At 39.8% G+C, this 20,733-nt stretch overlaps 2 protein-coding genes across 2 annotated transcripts; one reads left to right on the top strand and one right to left on the bottom strand.

The window, feature by feature from the left end:
* Positions 1–612: 612 nt before the first annotated feature.
* RAG2 (recombination activating 2) lies at positions 613–2,193 on the top strand. Its single transcript, XM_042476305.1, has one exon. It carries the CDS (start codon positions 613–615, stop codon positions 2,191–2,193), a length of 1,581 nt encoding a protein of 526 aa, XP_042332239.1.
* Positions 2,194–16,684: 14,491 nt separating this feature from the next.
* RAG1 (recombination activating 1) lies at positions 16,685–19,828 on the bottom strand. The gene has a single exon (XM_042459659.1). The coding sequence runs from the start codon at positions 19,826–19,828 to the stop codon at positions 16,685–16,687; it is 3,144 nt and encodes a 1,047-aa protein (XP_042315593.1).
* Positions 19,829–20,733: the final 905 nt, after the last annotated feature.

Raw genomic sequence — 20,733 nt, 5'->3', positions numbered from 1 at the left:
CTCTTGTGGGTTCTCTTGTGTCTCATGAACTTCCACAGAACTTATGCAAGAAAATGTTCTGAAATATTGTGTCCTAAGGACACCAAGACCTTTACATTTAACTACTTTCATTGTCTTCCATGTGCCACCAACCCCACATTTCTGAAGAGCCCTCCTCCAAAGTAGAAGCTGGTGCAACTTGTTCAGACAATCCTGAAATGCCTCTTTGCCCTTGGTTACCACTAAACAAGGGCTGACATATGATGACATTTTTGCAGGTTTATGTTGCTCTGTTTCTGTTAGAAGCTCACTGAAAACCATGTTACTGAACGTTTACTGCACTGCATGACTACTGAGCCATATGGCCTTGTTCTCTCTAGAAGTAAATGTGTAATTTCAAAATGTCACATCTAATTTAGCCCCTTGATTACCTTTGCCATACCACTTTTTTTCCAGACTGTGCTTCCCATAGCATTTTTATGAAGGAATTGCTTCCATTGACAGGCGGTGATGCTAGGATGAGGAGAGATTACTTGATCCATTCAAAAAAGCTCACATAGCCAAACAGTGACTGATTTTATAATCCTGGATTTCATCTTCTCGTTCTGTTTTTCAGATATTGACAATAGCATCATGGCTTGTCTCCCACAGAAGATGTCCCTTCAGATGATATCAACCATTCATAACTCATCTCTGATTCAACCAGGGTTTTCTTTGCTGAACTTTGATGGCTATATTTTCCTGTTTGGACAGAAAGGCTGGCCAAAGAGGTCCTGCCCCACTGGGATTTTCCTTCTTGATTTCAAAAAAGAAGAACTAAAACTGAAACCATCATACTTCTCCAAGGATTCCTGCTACCTTCCACCTTTACGGTACCCTGCAATTTGCAGTGCAGCACAGTCTGAGAAATGCCAGTATATCATCCATGGAGGGAAAACACCAAACAATGAACTTTCTGATAAGCTCTACATCATAAGTTTGGTCAGCAAGAACAGCAAGAAAGTCACATTTAGGTGTACTGAGAAAGAATTGGTTGGGGAGGTCCCTGAGGCCAGATATGGCCATACCATCAATGTGGTTCACAGTCAAGGTAAAAATATGATTGTTATAATTGGGGGAAGGTCATATATGGCTCATGGACAAAGGACTACTGAAAACTGGAATAGTGTGGTGGACTGCATGCCAGATATATTCCTGATTGACCTTGAATTTGGGTGCTGCACTTCATATACCCTACAAGAACTTCAGTGTGGATTCTCTTTTCATCTTTCCCTTGCTCAAAATGATACCATCTACATTATAGGAGGTCATTCCATTCAAAATAATACCAGACCCCCTAATCTCTATAGGATAAAAATTGATCTCCCCTTAGGAAGCCCAGCTGTCAGTTGCTGTGTCTTGCCAGGAGGAATTTCAGTTTCCAGTGCCATTATGACCCAGATCAGTGACCAAGAATTTGTCATTGTTGGGGGCTACCATTCTGACAACCAGAAAAGAATGGTTTGTAATACAATCAACACTGAAGATAACAGGATAGAGATAGTGGAAAGGGAAGCACCAGAATGGACCCCAGAAATCAAACACTGCAAGATATGGTTTGGGAGTGACATGGGAAATGGAGCGATTCTCTTTGGAATTCCAGGAGACAACAGACAGCTAATATCAGATGCAAATTACTTCTATGTGTTGAAATGTCAAGGAGAAGGTGATCAGGTCTCAGAACAGATGACACAAGTGTGTAGTCAGAGTTCTACAGAAGATGCAGGAGAATCCACTCCTTTTGAAGAGTCAGAGGAGTTCACTTTCAGCTTTGATATTAATGACATTGACATTTACAATGAAGATGATGAAGAAGATGAGTCAGATTCAGGATACTGGATCACCTGCTCTGCAGGCTGTGACATTGATATAAACACCTGGGTACCCTTGTACTCAACAGAGCTCAACAAGCCAGCCATGATCTTCTGTTCCAATGAAGATGGCCACTGGGTCCATGCTCAATGTATGGATCTGTCTGAGGATACCCTTATTCATCTTTCACAAGTAAATGTCAAGTACTTCTGCACTGAACATATCCATTTGGCCAGGGGACTGCAAACTCCCAAGGAGACCATTCCACTGAAAAAGAAACCCATGAAATCATTGCGCAGGAAAAAACCCATGAAAATATTCACCCCTGAAAAAAAGTCCTTTATCCGGAAACTATTTGATTAAATTCACATAAGTACTCAATAGTCAATATTCTTTTGAGATGCAAAGCTGTGGCTCCAAATCCGAGGCCAGTTATAGCTCAAATAATTTTTAGACTTCTTAGGAGTGCTTTGGTTCCACTTGTTTGTTTTCAATCATTTGGTGGCAAAGGAGGGGAGTTGAATTAAAAGGCTATTTCCTTGAGTTTGGCCTTTATACTGTATAGTAAATACCGTTCTGAGCTGAGATCCATTTTCAGTGTTATTTGACCCTTTAATATGGGATCATCATTATGACTTTGCTTAAATATGGCAAGGGGTAACTCTGTTGTTAAGATAAGAAGTAACAAAAGCACAAAGGTACTCTTCATTGGTTCACTTTGCATGGCTCCCTCTCTGTTAAGAATTATAACAAGTTTTGTTTTGCTAATTGATCCCTTAACTCAGTATAGTTTACACCAAGAATGGGAAATCTTTTCTAACCCAAGTGCCACATTGGTATCCAGGAAGCATATCAGTAACAATTTGCCAACAGTATACAGCACCAGATTCCCACACTAGACTCTATGTGGGCTGACAGCGGCTGTTTCAGACTTTATTGGAGGTGCCAGGTTTAAAACTTAGAGATCTTCTGGCAAAGCATATTGTTTACTGAGCTACACCCCACCCCTTGTTGACCTTCAGCTGACTAGAATAGTTCTCTTCAGGTTAATGAATTTCCCTGAATTTATCTTTTGTTATTAGATTGTTTTAGTTAGCTATGATCATGGCCAAGATCTTATACACTTGTAGTGTAGCATAAATGTACGCCAACATAGTTTGCTTGGCTCCCATAGTTGTGCAAATGATTAAGATCAGTTCTTGAGATTGGCCATTGCACAAAAGTTGACTAGCTCCCCATACATCAAGCTAAAAGTGTGAAAGAGGTCTATGGATATGCTTGCAGAATGATAGGGACAATTCCTACCCAGCCTCTAAAACAGTACAACTGCTTCTGCAGATTTGTTTTGTTTTGTTGTTGTTTTGCTAGTGTAATGATCCAATGGGATTCTGGCCTATCACCTACCATGTGTCTTTTGGGGTGTTTGGATATGGCATTAATGCTCCCTGAAGTGAATGAAAATATTTAAAATAAATAAATGGTTATATGATGTGCAGTGGAAAGAAGCTAACTGATTTCTGCATCTTATAAAAAAAGAAGTGACTGTGGTGCAGGTCTGAATTTAGATTAATGCTCATAAATGGGTTTTTATTTTGTTTCCAATAGAAGAGAGGTTTGAGATAAGGAGACCAAGACTGGCAAGGCATACTGCTACTTGAAATATGGGCTTTGAGCATGTTTTTTTTTCATGTGTTGAATTTGTAATAAATCAAAGGTCTAAACTTTACATGTTAATTAAAAAAACGTAAAGGTAGATTTTGCAATGTCACCACCAGAAAAGTTTTTACTGGGTATTATGGATAAAGAATTGGGTAGTAAATATGGACTACTTCTTTGTTATATGATAACAGCAGCAAGAACACTGTTTGCTTAAAGTTGGAATTGAACCAAAGCACCGACAATGGAAGAATGGATTGTTAAGGTTGCTGAGTTAGCTCAAATTGTCAAATTAAAGTGGGTCTTAAAGGATAAATTAATTGGAGACTTTTTTTTAAAGATTAGAAACCATTTATGGACTTCTTGAGAAACAAGAAATCCAACGATGTAATAATCCATGGTTATGGCTGCGAGTAACTCTAGTAAGTTTATTTAGTTGTCTTTGTAATGGTATAATAACCTATTTCTTCTTTTGGGTTTTTTATTATTACTGTTTGGATTGGGAGAGTCTGAGCCCTTTTGTGTTTTAGTTAGTGTTCAGTGTATTAATCCACTTTTGTTTATTATTTTAGTTTACTGTTTTAGCATTGTGTTTTAACCTTAGTTTTATTTTAGTTTTACACACACACACACACACACACACACACACGAATATCTTTTTCCATTTTTTCCTTTTTTTTCTTCTGAATGTTTATTATTTTGGTTGTGAATTAGACTGTCTATATTAAAATTAATTAATAAATAATATAAGAGATTTGGGCTTTAAGCACTATGGCATTTTGTACTGATGACAAGTTGCACAACAGATGTTTGGGCTTTGTATTGGTGGCGGTGGCAGTGGTCTGGAGATACAGATGCACCAGAAGACACTGTTAGAGACACCACCAAATTATTTTATAGACAGTCATTTTGGTCTACACTACTTGCTTCCTCGGACCCAGGGGGACCCAGTTTATCCCCACCCACCTCCTTCACCAGGCCAGATCTATCCCGTCACCTCATTCTTGCTCAATCCTTTGGCCATGTAGGGTTGCTTAACTTTGGAGCAACTTAGAAAGTAAGGAATGGCCAGGGAGATGGTGGCAATCCCCAGGAGAAGGACATTTTTTTTCTACTTCTCTTCAGAGCCACCACTGCCTCCCCAGCTGAGCCTCGTTTATGAAGCTGCTCTGAAGTCAAATGATTCTATGGGCCAAAAGTGTCAGCCAGAATAATCAATGGCAAGGGGCTAGCCCAATGTACCCACTTAGGCCCACTTGGATGGGGATAGACCAGGTCCTGCTGGGTCAGAGAAAATAAGTTGAGGTAGACCAGGCCTGTCTGTTTATGTTTTTATGTACAGGTGCAACAAGGATCTTAATTTTAATCAATTGCAATCTAGGAGGGCATCAGAGATGCCTAAAACACATGAGGGCTGGGGGAGGGGTGGAAAGAAACAAAATATATTGCAAATCCATGATTTGAAGGTAGGTTTTTTTCCCCATAGGGATGACATCATGAGTTACCGCACAAGGTGACACCAAACCTAGTGATTCCACTCATTGGTGGACTCTTGCCCAATTTATGTTTAGGTCTCTCATTTTGTATGAAGAAGGATGGCCCTTGATGAGGCCTTTGTTGTGCAATTGCCCTTCCTTGTGCATGGATATTTTTTCTGGGTCCAGTGACTTTGATGCCTTCAGAAGACACATAATGCAAAGGAAATGTCTCAAACAACAATGTAGAGAGAGCAGCAAAAATCTTGCAGCTGTTAGAACTATTGGGACATCCAGTTTTCAGTTGTGATTAGAGTTGGACATAGGGTACAAGGCCCTGTGCCTAGTCCAGCTGACCTCCACACAGTGGAAAAGAAAGGCCAGCACAAGAGAGCCTGCTGGACTCATGTAGACTCCCAACATGATTCTCAGTATGTGGATAGAAGTGTGGCCAGATATAGGAAGAACTCCCTCCTCCTACAGTTCTAAGCATGCAGTTACAACTGGGAACAACTCCACCCAAGCCTTTCTATCCCCCAAAGAGCATACACAGTAAACACTGAAGAAGGGAGATTATCATGGCCCTTTTTTGTATCTTTTCATCTCTCTGTGCTTTAGTCATGCTGAGTATTACAAGGAAGAATGCAATAGATGGTGAAGAAAGAGAGTGAGACTGAAAAACTGAAAGAAAAAGAGAGTGAGAGTGAAAGAGAAGGAAGCGCAGAATTCTGAAAAAGGAAGGAAAGGAAAAGCAAGAGAAGGGAAACAGTGTAATGGTTTTTAATTAATTCTCCAATGGACATGTGTGTTTCTGCAGGTTCCAACTCGTTTCTTCCCAAAAATCTTATAATCTTTCTCCAGATCAAAGCTCCAGTTCATTGCATCAGTATTTTATTATAAACATACAGATTAACATACACACCACCAAAAATACAGCTTGTGCAACTTGCTCCTGCCTCTGTTTTTAAGCATCTTATCTCCTATTTTTCTGATAAATTAAATGTAACATTTTTTGCTTAGAAAAGGTGCCATTCATTCCAGTAATCTGTGGGAAAACATTACAGATCTGTTTTATAGATAGCAGACAGACCCCTATCCCTCATCCCTCTCTCTCTCTCCCTCTCCCTCCAGTCTTCCTCCACCATCACAGCCAACCACCCTGCTAGAAATATTGGCCAGAATTCTGTGTCTTTAGACTTTAGAATAATCTGTACCACAGCACAGGCAGAAGCAGCAGGAAGAAACAGGCCATCAGTGCATAAACATGAAAGAAGAAAGGCATTGGAAAAAGAGTCTGCTCAGACTTGGCAGATTGTACCTTCCTGCCCTCACTATAGTTGTGTGACTCTGGGAAAAATGCAACCATTAAGATGGTACATCAATAGGATGACAGCCACTTATTTCCCTTCAATTATAAGTTGTTTCATAAATTCTTGTTGTTGTTGTTGTTGTTGTTGTTGTTGTTGAAGTCCGTCCCTTCAAGTCATTTCTGACTTATGGTGGCACGAAGGCAAACCTATCATGGGGTTTTCTTGACAAGATTTGTTCAGAGAAGGTTTGCCATTGCCTTCTTCTGAGGTTGAAAGCATGTGACTTGCCCAAGGTCATCCAATGGCTTTCATGGCCGAGCTGGGAATTGAACCCAGGTCTCTGGAGTCATAGCCCAGCACTCAAACCACTAGCCCTTGTTGGCTTTTGTTTCATATATTACAGGATTACAAATTGATCATGAGCAGCCTACTGGACTTCTGCCTTTACGACACCATGATGGTAGGAGTGGATCCTCTTAAATGGAATGCAAAGTCTATAGAATGATAGTAACACTTACCAGTGGCTTCCATGTCAGTGGTGCTGTTAATCTACTCTGGATTTTATTCCAAACTTTAGAACAACCTCAAAACACTAAACTCAAAATAAGACCAGCACCTAGCTCTTTGAGAGTTTGGAATATATCCAAGGTAGATTCACTGCCCTGATAACACTACACTCTCTTCCTTTCATGGTGTAATGGTCCGAGTGTGGAACTAGAAGTCCAAGAGACCAGACTGAATCCCTGTTCACCCATGGAATCCCTGTTCACCCAAATCACCGCATGATTTGGAACAAGCCACATTCTCTCTTAGCCTTAGAGCAAAGAAATGGGAAACCTCCTCTAAATAAATCTTGCCAAGAAGATCCTATGATAATAGGTCACCATAAATCAGAGGTCCAAAACATATTGCAGAAATAATCCAGTTTTAACTGCTCTGGTTCAATGCTAGGGAATTCTGGTTACTTTAATTTTTTAAGACATTTATCCTTCTCAATAAACTACAATTTCCAGAATTCCCTAGCACTGAGCCAGGGCAGTTAAAGCAGTCTCAAACTGGATTACTTGTGCAGTGTGTTTGGACCAGAATCAACTTGAAGGCATATAATGACAATAAAAAAGAAAAGGTTGGAGCTTTTGCCACAGTGGGACACAACTAAGCCAGAAGGAGAGGCTTTGTGGTACGGGGGTGATAAAATTACTAGCTTGCACTTTCCTCTTGGCATTTTAACCCCTGAATTTGCTTAATAGGCACATCCAAATGTCTCAGATTTCCTTTAGAGTCAGACTCCATCCTGTGCAAAAGCTGGAAAAGTTGCACTTCTCAATTACAACTGACAGTGTGCTGACTGGACCTTTCTGGGACATGTAGTCCAAAATAATAACTTTCCCAACCACAAGATTACATAGACAGCCAGCTCCCATGGGTCTACAATAAAAATTACTGTTACTGCTGATCAGTAGTAAGCTATTTGAGAAAGAAAAAGAACTAGTACTGTATGATCTTTGTTCTTCCTTCTCAAATGGCTTACCACATTCACTTTTTGCTCTCAAACTGCAATTTCAAAATTGTTGTTGTTATCTCAACTCCTTAAATTAAGCAGATGCTTCCTTTTTATAGTTTTCAAATTCAAACTCAAACTGCTCTGTTATTCCAATACTTACCTGAATCAATCAGATGTCATTCTAATCAAGGTTTTGTTCTTGGTATGAGACTATACCATATCAAGATGGCATTGTACAAAATTGTATTCAGGTTGGGCCCCTGAAAAATCAGGACTTCTTCATGTAGCTCAAAAGCTATTCACCACTTAGGAAATATCTGAATCAAAATCCCTTTTCACTCCGTGTTTTATCTTCCTGTGTACCTAATCCATAATAACCCTTCCCTATTTTTCTGTCCTCAAATGTGTTGTGATAGGATCTCAAAAACTACATTCCCCACCTTTTTATGTGAAGATGTAGTTCATTTGTGGTGAGCTCTAAGGTCTGCTTCAAATTCTTCAGATCAGCTGTAGCAATCTGTGGAGCTGGATTCATTTCACAGATGTAGAGTTCCCTGAGACTGTTGTTAAGAGTGATATAACTGACTTCAGCACCAAGTTGCACTGTAGGGACATATTTACTCTATGAGAAATGTTATGTCAGTCAGCTTCCTTTTGTCCAGGAGTCACTGCTGACAGAATTGTGTGGACTGATGTGGAAGCAGGATGTTCTTACTTTAAAGAAAGCACTTGCAAGGCTAACACAAAATATTTGCCTGAGACAAAGACAGAACCTTATTGCATGGAGAAAAAGACCCAAAATAGATTTGTGGTTGCAAACTCAAAAGCAGGTATTACCACATGTAAAATTGCTGCTGCTGCTGCTGCTGGGTGACTACAACCTGGGTCCCAATTGTGCTCATCCACCTGCTTTGCAAAAATGGAAAGCTCCTGTTTTTGCAAAGCGGCCAGCTGAGCACAGCTGGGGTCTGGGTTGTAGTCACCCAGCATCAATGGTGGTGATTTTACATACAGTAATACCCACTTTTGAGTTTCCAATCCCAAATCTATTTCAGGTCTTTTTCTCCATTTGATAAGGTTCACAGTGTCATCCAAGGAGAGGAGGGTAGATTAAGAGGAGCAGGACAGGGCAAGTGGAACATACAGCACTTACCACTCTGGGCCCCTCAGCATCTGTCATATGGTGCAATAGGCTCACTCTGCCTAATGTTAGACCTGCAACTTGTGACCAGTGACTGGAACACAAGAGATTAGTATACAAACAAATGGGTTCAAATTACAAGAAAAGAGATTCCACTTAAATATTAGGAAGAACTTTTTTTATTGTATACAACATTTAGCAGTAGAATAGATTCCCTTAGAATGTGGTGGGACTCTCCATCTTTGGAGGTCTTTAAACAGAGGTTGGCTGAATAATTTCCAGGAGTAATTTAGTTGTGTATTCCTGCATAACAGGGACTGGACTATATAATTCTTGTGGCCCCTTCCAAGTCAAAAATTCTATGACGCTGTGAATCATCAGTTCTTTCTTATTATATGATTCTGTCACAGAATCCAACAGTGCCCCTAGGAAATGCATCTTGATCTTCGTTCTTGCCAAGTGTGGTAGGATTGGCACTATTTGACCCCATATCTGGAATAGATTCTTCTCTTCAAGACAACAGGATTTGGAGAGGTAAGACTGCAAATGTTGTAGGGTGCTTTACACTCTCTGAGACACTAATTTGGCAATAACCTGGTTATTCCCCGAAGGGGGATTAAAAGTATCATGCCAATAGAGGACACAAGAGCCAGTGAGATAAGAGATAGGCCACTTGAAGAGGACTCTAGGACATGCTCCCTTTTTTGCATAAGAATGGTGTTGGACAAGCTAGAAGTCATATGTGACTATCATACATGCAGTTTCTTCATGAGGGAACCCATGTGAGAAATAATTCACCATCCCAGCCAAAAGCAACACAAGAGAAACCTATGCACTATAGTGCTGAGCAGCCTAATACATATGTGAAATGAACAGGAACATTTCATGCACGTATGTCAGCTTACCATTAATAGCCTGAAAACACCACACATATGCCCTTATAGGCAAATACATATTTGGAACCCCATATAAGAAGAATAACTTGTGGTAAAATTGAAATGAGAAATAATCAGTTGTGAAAGTGTCAAGCACCTTATTCTGTTCCTGTCTTCTAGGGGCATTCTTCCTAGAACAACCCTCCACAATCGCACACACTCCAGATGTGTTTTGATTACAATCCCTATCATCCCTGACCACTGGCTATGTGAGTAAGGGCAGCTGGCAGAAGTAGTCTAACACATCTGAAGAGCAACCAGCAATCAGACCTCTCCAGATGTTCTTGTTCGATGCATACTTTATGGGTCCTTAGTGGAGTATTTCTCATTCCCTGCTCCAGCATTTAGCAAAATCCATAGGATCTCCTCATTGCATCCATACAATTTTGTGAGATTTCTCAAGCAATAAGAATAAGAGGGAAACTCAAGAAGTTTATTAAAATCTTTAATTTAGCAAAAATATGTCACAAAAGAGAGAGAAAACAAAATGGTAACATGTTTAACATTTTAAAAATTTATATTATGTTGGTAAAGAGTATACGGGTCAAATGACAGACCAATCTCTAATCACTCTGATTTCTTTCCCAGACATGAAGTTGCTAGCTTATGTTTACTTGCTAACACAAGTAAACATAAGGGACAAGTAACAGTTTAACATAGTATGAATCATTGCCTAAAATCATAAGAACCATTCCTACTGTAGAAGTAAATAAAAGGTGTGCTCTAAAAACAAGGAATAAAAGGAGTTTCATCCTACAATGATATGGGGACCATGGTGGCATGGATTGTTCCTGACATACAGGAAGCAATTTTTAGAAGTGTTTTTAGAATTCTATATTTTAGTGATAGTGGTTGAATACAGAATTTCAACATTCTATAGAACACAGATGAGTACACTACAGGATGCCTGTAGCCTCTAGACACAACTTTTGTACCTCCTTAAGTCCCCCACCAGTTCCCCTGGACTCCAGTTTTAATAAATGGTGTAATTTTTGCCCGAATCAAACAGTAATAGCAATAGCAACTACACTTCTATACTGCTTATAATTGCACTTAAGCACTCCCTAAGCAGTTTACAGTGTATAAGCTAATTCCCCCAACAAGCTGGGTACTCATTTTAGTAACCTCGGAAGGATGCCAAGTTGTGTCGCCCCTGAGCCCTGGCTGGTATTGAACTCACAACCTTGTGGTTTGTGAGTGAGGGGCTGAAAATCAGGCATTTAACCACTCCACCACCAGGGCTCCTACAAATGCATGAAGACACATGAAAATATGCCCTAAAGCATCCCAGAACTCCATACTACCCCCAAATACCTCCATTTTCATTTGAAGTCTATCTCAAAATGATGTCTGTGAGTCAAACAATGACATTTCCTGTCACCATTTTGAAAGGAAAGGGGGTATTTTGGCTTGCTGTGGGTGTGTGTCCCATGGGAGAGAGGTTGGTGGAAATCAGCCTCTGTCCCCAATGCAGTTGGCCACCCATGCTCCAAAACCTTGGACACCAAGGATCAAACCTATTGAGCCTCCAAATTGTTTTTTTTTCCCCCATTTTGGAGTGGCACTTGATCTCAAAATTTGGAATAGAAGGGCTGACTCAAGAGTTTAAAACCTTCGATACTGGCTCAAGCCCATTTCCCTTAACTACAATGTAATAAAGTGAACAAAGAACAGACTGGGACATAAGAAACCAATTTCACTTGGTAACATTGGCCCAGTCCAGACGAGCCAAAAAGGACACGCTTGTCACGTGCGAGGGGTGCCTCGGGTGGAGCTTCTAGATGCCCCTCGCCCCTCGCACGTGACGAAGATGTCAAAATGGTTGCGCCCTGTCCAGATGGGCACCATCATTATGACGTGCCAGATGCATAGTGTCCACATGTCACGGCACCATTATGAAATAGCGAGTGCTCTATTGGCGCACTGCGACATAATGGCATCGCAAGAAGAACCTGCTTTTTGTGGGTTCTTTTTGGTCTGCGGGGAAGTCCCGCAGTCTGGAGGCTGCCGCTTTCCCATGGACCAAAACTAGGCGCCGGGAAACTGTCCTTTTGGGGCAGTCTGTATCCTGTCATTGTTACCAAAAAGAGCCCCTGCCATCTATCTGCCTTCAGATTCACCATCCAGTTTAATCACTGGCTCTGGTAGGAGTTCAATCAGCCAAATTAATGCACTGAATTAATCAAATTAGCTTAGATCCAGGTTTCTTGGCTACCAATCAGGTTGAAACACCACACACAAATCTTTAAGACAAGAAAGCTAGAGAAAATGATTGCCAGAAGCAAGGTTTCAATACAGTTTAACAACAACAAACTTCTCAACTAACAGTGTGAGCATCTGAGGTATTTATACCTATTTAGAGCAGAAAGGAAGTGTAATTCCAAAGAGGAGAGGGAACGTTAAGTGCTTCCACTTATTTAAAGCTACTTCAAAGCCGTGGCCCCAAGCATCACAATAAACCATTCACCTAACCGTGAGTCAATAGTAATGCATTTCTTGACAATCAGGAGGAGGGGACCCATTCTCATTCAGATGGCTGTGTGGGCCTCCCATTGTTTTTCTCACCCTTTATCCTAAAAAGAATCAGTTTCAAGTGTATTTTTTGGTTTTTTAATAAGAAAAAGAGTCAAGACTCTCTCAACTAAACAGACTCCTCTGTCTACATAAAATAACAGAAACAAATGCATCACTAAGTGAAAATCAAATAGATAGAGAGCAAACACCTCCCCCATAACAATAACAACAAAAGCAGCCTCTACTTTCCTAGGCAGCTTGTGCATACAACCCTCCCTCAAAACAAAAAAAACCTGACATTATCCCTGCCAGGTGTCTTGGGGGTCTAATAGTGTAACTTCCAAACTAATATCTCAAATGAGAATATTGGCCATCCCTTGTAGTCCTCAGGCACAAATATTATGAAGAAGCTGTGTAGTTCAGAGTGCTAAAATTTCTCTAAGGCATATGTCGTTCAGAAGATGGAACAGAATCCTTACACACACACACACACACACACACACACACACACACACACACATATCTATATCTCTGCTGGCTCTAATAAGTAAAACATCTGGCTCCATGAATACAGTGTGTGAAAAAAGGGGCAGGGGGGTGTCTTGTGGATTTATCCACAAGCTATGTTAGCTACAGCTCAGGCCCTAAAAATATAATTGTATTTAGGGTATTTGTGTCTCTGTGTGCTATCAGAATAATGCATGGTAGGGTGGACAGTGCTATGGGCCTCTTAAATTTGGCATGGTTTAAGCCTTAGTTTTATTTAACTGGATTCTCAGATTCCAGACTGCAGTCTACCAAGCACACTCATTTGAATCTCCCCCCCCCCCCCATCCCCAATCATGGAGGCTTTGGAAAGAGATCACAGAAATATATTTTGGAAACAGATTAGGTATGTGATACCAAACTATTAACCACTGTGCTATATATCCCAGACTAACGAAGGGGCAAAATAATTGAAGTGTGGGTAGATTGGAACAGATCTGTTGAACTGATCTCTATGGGAAAAGGAAAGTACTGGGCTGATTGAGCCTTCATGGCTTGTCTCTAAATGGGTCTGGTCTTGAACAATTGAGGCATGATAAACATTTATGCATTCACCAGGTTTATTTATGAGAGCCAGTGTAGCGCTGTGTTCTGAGCACTTGGCTAGAATTCTGGCAGACCAGGATTCAAATCCTACTCAGCCATAGAAACTTACTGGGCAACTGTGGGCAAGCCACTCTCTGTCAGCCTAAGTGGAAATCAGCAGCAAAACTCCGCTGAAAAACTCTTGCCAAGAAAGCACCATGAGAGGTTAACCATAAGTTAACCTATCTACTATGCTACTAGGTCTGTATATCTCTTGAAGGGAAAAATCAATAATAAAAAGGTTGTTTATATTAAAATCTATTTGCCACATATCTACCCAATAAGGGGATTCAAAAAGCAGAGGCTTGTAAGAGTCACGAGATGTGAGTTCTGTACAGTGATCGCTGTGTGAAAACATCAAAGGCTGGAAATTTGATAGGATGGATTAATAATTTACAGGCTGCCCAATCCTCTTTACAGACAACAGTCCTCTTTTTGAAGGGCTGTCAGAGGGCATCCTGTCAAAAGACATAAAGCCATGAATCCTGTGTGAATAGTGGCTAACATATCAATAGTAGCACATGGCGAATTGCATGCAAAAAGAAAATCAGGTCAAGGTAGCATAAACGTAACTTCCTTGGACTGTGTTTAGAACCAGATGAAAATTATTAATATACATATAGATGTATAAATCTAAAAGTAGAGAATAATTGTGTATATTAGAGTATTATCTAAGCCACTGAAATACCAGTCAGAATATAACCAACTGATATAAACTCTACTGTAAAGCTAAAATATGGTATATAAAAACACAATGGAAAAACTTCTTTTAAAAAAAATAGGAAGTGCAAGAAAACACTTTTTAGAACAACAAAATTGGTTTAAAACACATTAAATGATAAGACTGCTACTATAACATCAATTGGGTTGGGTTTTTTTGTTCAGAATTTGGCAACAAAATATGAGACTGTAATAAAAAGCATATGCTGTAGTTGTTTGAACAGCCTAGATAGGCATCATCCTAGTGTATGAACAATTTAATAAATACTGTAATGAGGGCTAATAGATAAGCAGCATTGCAGATATGTAAATTACATTAATCAAAGTCCAAAAATGCAATCAAAGCAAAATGTGTACAATGGAGCAAGCTGAACTAGTTACAATAAATTCACTGGAGTTTTAGCAAACCTATGAAATTGCTGGTGCTGATGGCAGTAAGAATGAGATTGGGCATTGGAAGTCTTCTGGCTAAACATCAAGCATTCACTTCTTTTTCTCCTATCGTATTGTTCAAATATATGCATGTACACCAACAACAATCTACTACAAGTTCACCAGTATAACTGCTTGTTTTTGGAACAGCAACTGTTTTTAAATTATTTACTTAACACAGGCCAAAATACAAGAGAGTTGCTGTTTTTATTAGCCATGTCCATTAGCCATACAGTGCAGTTTAGAAGTCTGAGTATTGGAATAGGATACAAGGGTCCAAATCCTCCTTTCTGCCAAGGAATCCAACTGAGTGACCTTGGGCAGGTCACAAATTCTCAGCTTACAAGGAAGGCATTGGCAAGAAATCTTGTCAAGAAAACCCTGTGTTTTCAATAACTCTTGCAATGCAAATCCTATGATGGGTCACTATAAATCCAGTCAACTTGAAGGCACGTAACAATAAGAATAGTAGTTGCTGTTCCAAAGCATTTGACCAGCACTAAAAGGCTTTTTAAAACAGTTCGTTGAGGTATGTAGATAAGTTTTCCATTAGTCAAACTTGGGGAGTGAAGCAGAAAAGCGAAATCGTGGTGGAGTTAAGATTGCAGTGTTACAGTTTTAGTACCATGGACAGATAACTGTAAAGGATATTGCAAAATTGTTAACTTTCCAAAATACACTGCCAAAATAATCCAGTTTGAGAACACTTTAACTGCCCTGGATCAATGCTAGGGAATTCTGTGATCTGTAGTTTTGTGAGACATTTAGTCTTCTCTGTCAGAGAGCTCTGGTGCTACAATAAACTACAACTCCCAGGATTCCCTAGCACTGAGCCAGACAGTTAAAGCAGTCTCAAACTGGATTATTTCTGCAGTGTGTTTTGGACCACAGATATACCAAAAATAGCTTCTGTGTGCTTCATTTATAACAACTATTACATACCTTCACAAAAATATTGTGGGCCCCATGTGGACCTATTTATCTCCAGTTCAGAATGAGGTAGCAATATTTAAACCCATTCAAAGTAATGGGATTTGTCACAACTAGCTTATCTCATTAATTATAATTGTATTTAAGCAGGACTGACTTTCTCTGGACTGAATAGAATCTAGATTTCACCTCATGAATTTCACCACCAATGGGTCTTAAAGGAATCCAAAGTCATATTGCTGTTGATGGGTTTACTCTAAATATGACCAGATCTGTGTCCTACCTTATGTGCTTTAACTAATGATATTCTGATATATTTCTATTCCCTACTTTTTAGATTCACACAATTACCAACTGTCATTATTTTTTAAATTTAAAGAACACCTTAAACACAAATCAAAGATATATTTTGTAAAATTCTGATTTAACAGCACATAGAATAGTTAAAAATCAATAATTACAGAGGTTATTATTTTAAACCTAGTTTTATGTATATTATATATCTAAAATATCAGGACCCATTTAAAGCCTAAAATAGCTTCCCAGTTAAAAACATTTAATCAACATTTTTGCACTCAAAGTTTTATATGCTACAAGCCCTGTATATAAATGCCTTAATGTCATGGATTTATTAGAAACTAAAGACTGATGGTTATTAACATGGAAATGTTTTAAAATGAAGTGAAATATTATTTATTAGAGAAGTTAACACCCCACCCTTTATATAGATTCCTAGAGCACTCAACTTTACAGTTATAAAAATAATTTTTCAGTAAGTAGAATTTAATAGGATCTACAACTGGCACTTCCACAGACTTTTCTGAACTTTCTGAAATTTTCTCCCTCCCACAAAAAAAGTTCATGATATAGTGAAATCAGGATAAAATTACCCTTTCCATTCTCCACATACAAGCTGAACAAAGTAGCCCAAAACAAACTACCACGTTCTGAAATCTTTTGTCCAGAACAGCCCACATAATGCCTTCGATCAAGGGCAGAACTCTTTACCACCATTAAAAGTGTTTAAGAGAAATGCTATATTCAGATCTGCCCGCACCCTATTAAAGGCAATTCAGCTGTAAGATCAATGCAAATTATTCCCCCACTTAAAATTCCATAGAATCAGGAATTTCCAAAGACTCATCCAAAGTCATGAAATCTCGCTCATTATTTTCTGGACTAATTGTAAACCCCTGGCTTTTCAACATATTATGAGCATTCATGAACTTTTGTAAATGTTTTGAGGTATACAGCCAATGGTGCTTTAAGACATCTTCCATTTCATAGCATTTTGATTGCCTGGCATTCATTTTTCGAAAACGTCTGAATAGTTTGTTCCCAGACTCATTTCCTTCACTTGCCCAAGCACCAATAGAGCCATCTCTTTCAATTATTTCTGGAACATGAGCAAGGGTTTTGTGAAAGTAATTGGTAATCTTTCCGCCATATCTGTAACGGAATTTTGTAGCCAGCAGCTCTGCAAAACGTTGGGAATTGAAACTATACTGGCATACTAGTTCTGGGCATTCTTTGGTGGGACATGAAGACCGCCACACTGGTTTCATCTTCAGGTAAAGCTCCATGAGTTCTCTGAGGGCTTCATGTCTCTCCTCACTCTTTAGCAGTTCACAAACTGCTTCCACAGTCTCCTTGGTCATAAGCTTTCTGGCAAAATTCCCATTCATCCTTGTTACGGGCTTCAAGTTCACCTTCTTTCTGAGGTGTTTGTCAAGAGCTGACTGCCATCTCTTTCTCTCTTCTTTTGATGCATCAGGATTTTTGTACACTTCACCAATCTCAAACTGGAATATCTTGTAAAATTCAGCTGCATTGCCAATGTCACAGTGCAAGGCATCTATCGAAGGAACAGTCTCTAGAAAGGGCTTTGCAGAAACCCCCTTCACTCTGTCACGCAATTCATCAACGGTCTCTTGGTAAGGATTGGACCTCCATACCTCGTACCGTTCTAGGTTTTCTGCATGACTCCTAGTGATGGAGTGAAGGATCAAATTCTGGGAAGCTTCCAGGCGTGTTGCATCACACAGCGTGCAAATGTAAGTAGAACCTGAGGCTTCAAGGCCCTCTACTTCACGAACTAGCTTTTCATCATAGCCAGTGCCTCTAAAGATAAATTTGAATGTTCTGGGGATTCCAGCCATATCAAGTGTCAGTACACTGTCTTTCATGGCCTCTCTTTCTGCCACAAGAGGACTCAGGATGGCTGTGAGTGTCTCGTGGTCTGACTCATCAGCCAGCATAAGGCACAGTGGTTTGCAACATAGCTCTGAATTGGGCTTGTTTTCTTCAAAAATCCTTATGCTTGCATTTTCATGAGTGGCAGAGATGCTCATGAGTGTGAAGGAGAATCGAACTGCTTTCTCAGGGACAGCTGGTCCACAACCATGTTTCTCACTAACATCTCCCATTCCATCACAGGACTCTTTAATCACCACAGTGAAAGGGCCTTTGAAGTAGTCGTCCAAGTTCTTACTTTTCAGGCCTTCTAGGATGTCTTCTTCCATATCCATCAAGGCAGAAACCAAAGCTGCATCATATCGAAATCTCTTTGCAATTGTATCTACTGGGTAGTCATCAACCAACTGTTGTATGCCTGAAAGCCCATCAATAATGCCTACTTCTGTGTTACTAGAGACATTTTTCAAGGGTGGTTTCCACTCAAATGGATGGTAACCTGGCAAGAGGGACTTTTCAGCAGTTCGGAGCGCATGGAGTGGCTGGAATATCTGTCTCCCAGTTACAGCTTTTACAGTCCTGTACATTTTATGGTACTGGCTACAGCTGAGAAAAGTATTGACTCTGATTGCCAAGCAAACAGCTGGATGGAGGCCTGTCCCTTTCCCTTGCATTATAGCTTCCAACTCATCAGCTTGTCTGTGTTCATTTCTGGCTCTCAGAGCCAGTAGGAACAAAGTTAGACACACAGATTTGACATCTCCCCCTTCTTCTTTTTCAGCAAAAGCTTTTACTTGTAACTTCAGTTCTCTTAGGCGGTGCTTTTGAGCTCTCCGTGTCAATGAAAGTAAGTGTTGTCTTGGTCGGCCACCTTTGTTTATGTACACATAGCCCTCTTTGTCTTCTACCTCTTTGTGTCTGGAAAGATGGTAACAGTATTTTCCCAAACAGATTTCTTCCTGACAATCTTTTACTGGACATACCACAGGTAGACTATTCAGGATGTTCAGGAATGATTTCACAGGGCTTACTAGATCAGTAGGAAAGCAAGGATAGCGACAAGCTGGACAATAGCTTCCCACTATTTTGAGATATTTAAGGATGCAGGCTCTGCAGAATAAGTGTTTGCACGTTGTTTCTACTGGGTCAGCCAGGATGTGTTCACATATCTGGCAAGAAATTGACTTTACAAAGTCTGCAGGATAGTCTACTGCAAGGATTTTGGTACTGAGATGAATCTTCTTGCAGCTGGCAATCATTTTCATTAAACTCTTTTGACTGACTTGTTTTGGATTCCTTATTTGTCTTATTTTTCTAGCATGTCCAGATACCATTCTCAATTTTTTGCTCAGCTGTGGATTAAGAACTTGCTTCTTTCTCTTTACTCCATGTAAGGAGGCACCACAAACATCACAGCTTGAGGAATGGGGATTCCACTCCACTGGGCTTTTCCTTGAGAAAAACATTTCACATGGGGAATTGTTTAATTTCTTTTGAACCACAGTCCAACATTGATGACAAAACTTTGTAGGATGGATTGTGTCAATATCTCCCTTCACATCAATCTTAAAAACTTTGGCAAGAAGATCTGGCCAAGATGTTGCCTTTTTCTCTTTCTTTCTGAGAAGGGCCTGAGTCTCATCATCTACTGGTCCATGAACTGGGTAGCTTCTCTTATGAGGATCAGTTTTAAATGAGCCTCCACAGAGGCGGCAGAGATGCTGCAGATTTGCCTGATGTGTTTCTGCCTCTGTATGGCTCATAGAAAAGGCACTTTTATCTATTGGCTGCATACCTTTGTTCAACTCAGTGTCTGTTTCAAAGAGTGGATGTGGCACTAGAGCCACTGGCTCAATCTCTTTCTCAATGACTTTATCCAGAATAGCTGCCACTTTTCCTTTATTGTTGTTAGCCAGACGGTTGTCATCAGGAAGTGGCTTCTCAAGTGATCTTACTTTGAAGAGCTTGAATTTCCATTCTGAAAATTTCTTATATGGTTGTTGACTTTGTTCTGACACAAAGCACAAATTCATGCTTGGAGGTGGAAGCATCTCCATTCTGGTAAATGTTTAATTGCCTGTGAAAGAGAGAAAAGAGAGTAGATGTTGGTAAGGAACTTCAGTGAACAAAAATAAATGATAAGATGAACAATGAAATGATATGATGAATAGATGTTAATGCTAATGTTAAGGTCAAGGCTGCTTACATTATTTGATACCTAATTTAAAATATTATGGCTGGCATCCTCTTGGTGATATATGCAGGCAGAAGTCCGATTTACCCATGTGCTTGCCTTCATATGTGTTTTTGTTTGTTTGTTTGTTTGTTTTTTGTGGGAAACTGATGCATCTTTTTTGGGAAACTCATGCAAGGACACACAAATCACAAATATCACCTCCTGCCCCATACCCCACACTAGCTGGAAGAAGGCATGGGACAGCTACATAGTATCCAAATATGTTATTTGAGGACTTCATCATCTTAGACCTTATAAGTGTCATCTAAAGGTTCCAGAAGCTGATTTCATCATCATGCATCCAGATCAGAATGTATCCTATATTACTATCCCCTGTCACCCTCTGTCCAGTAAATGGCTGGAGCGGGTGGCAAGAGATTGGTGAGTTCTTCAAAAAAGGAGGTAGGATGGGTCAAAGTTTCACCTGGGGCTTGAAAATGGGAGTGGGGTAGGCACTAGACCCTTCACAGTTACCCACCCCTGATTTATAATTGAGCTGGGGCACTCAGTTCTACTGATTTGCTACAATAACCAGTGCTAAGTGTTAATTTGGCTGACATTTTGACATCACAATTCTCACCCTAAAACAAATGAGAAATTGTGTTGTTTTTGTTGTTGCTACATTGAGTTAATGTTTGTCTATTCACCAGAAAAACAGCAATGGAATTTACTGTGTAAATATGTTCTACTCATCAGGGCTTGGAAACATTAGAGTGTGGACCACAA

Source organism: Sceloporus undulatus, chromosome 1 (assembly GCF_019175285.1).
Source record: "Sceloporus undulatus isolate JIND9_A2432 ecotype Alabama chromosome 1, SceUnd_v1.1, whole genome shotgun sequence".
Lineage (NCBI taxonomy): Eukaryota > Metazoa > Chordata > Lepidosauria > Squamata > Phrynosomatidae > Sceloporus > Sceloporus undulatus.
Note: the sequence above shows the minus strand (reverse complement) of the source record. Positions and strands in the feature narration are given on the sequence as shown.

Excerpts from the sequence above, each read along its gene's own strand:
- RAG2 (XM_042476305.1), top strand. The coding sequence starts at position 613 with ATGGCTTGTCTCCCACAGAAGATGTCCCTTCAGATGATATCAACCATT.
- RAG1 (XM_042459659.1), bottom strand. The coding sequence starts at position 19,828 with ATGGAGATGCTTCCACCTCCAAGCATGAATTTGTGCTTTGTGTCAGAA.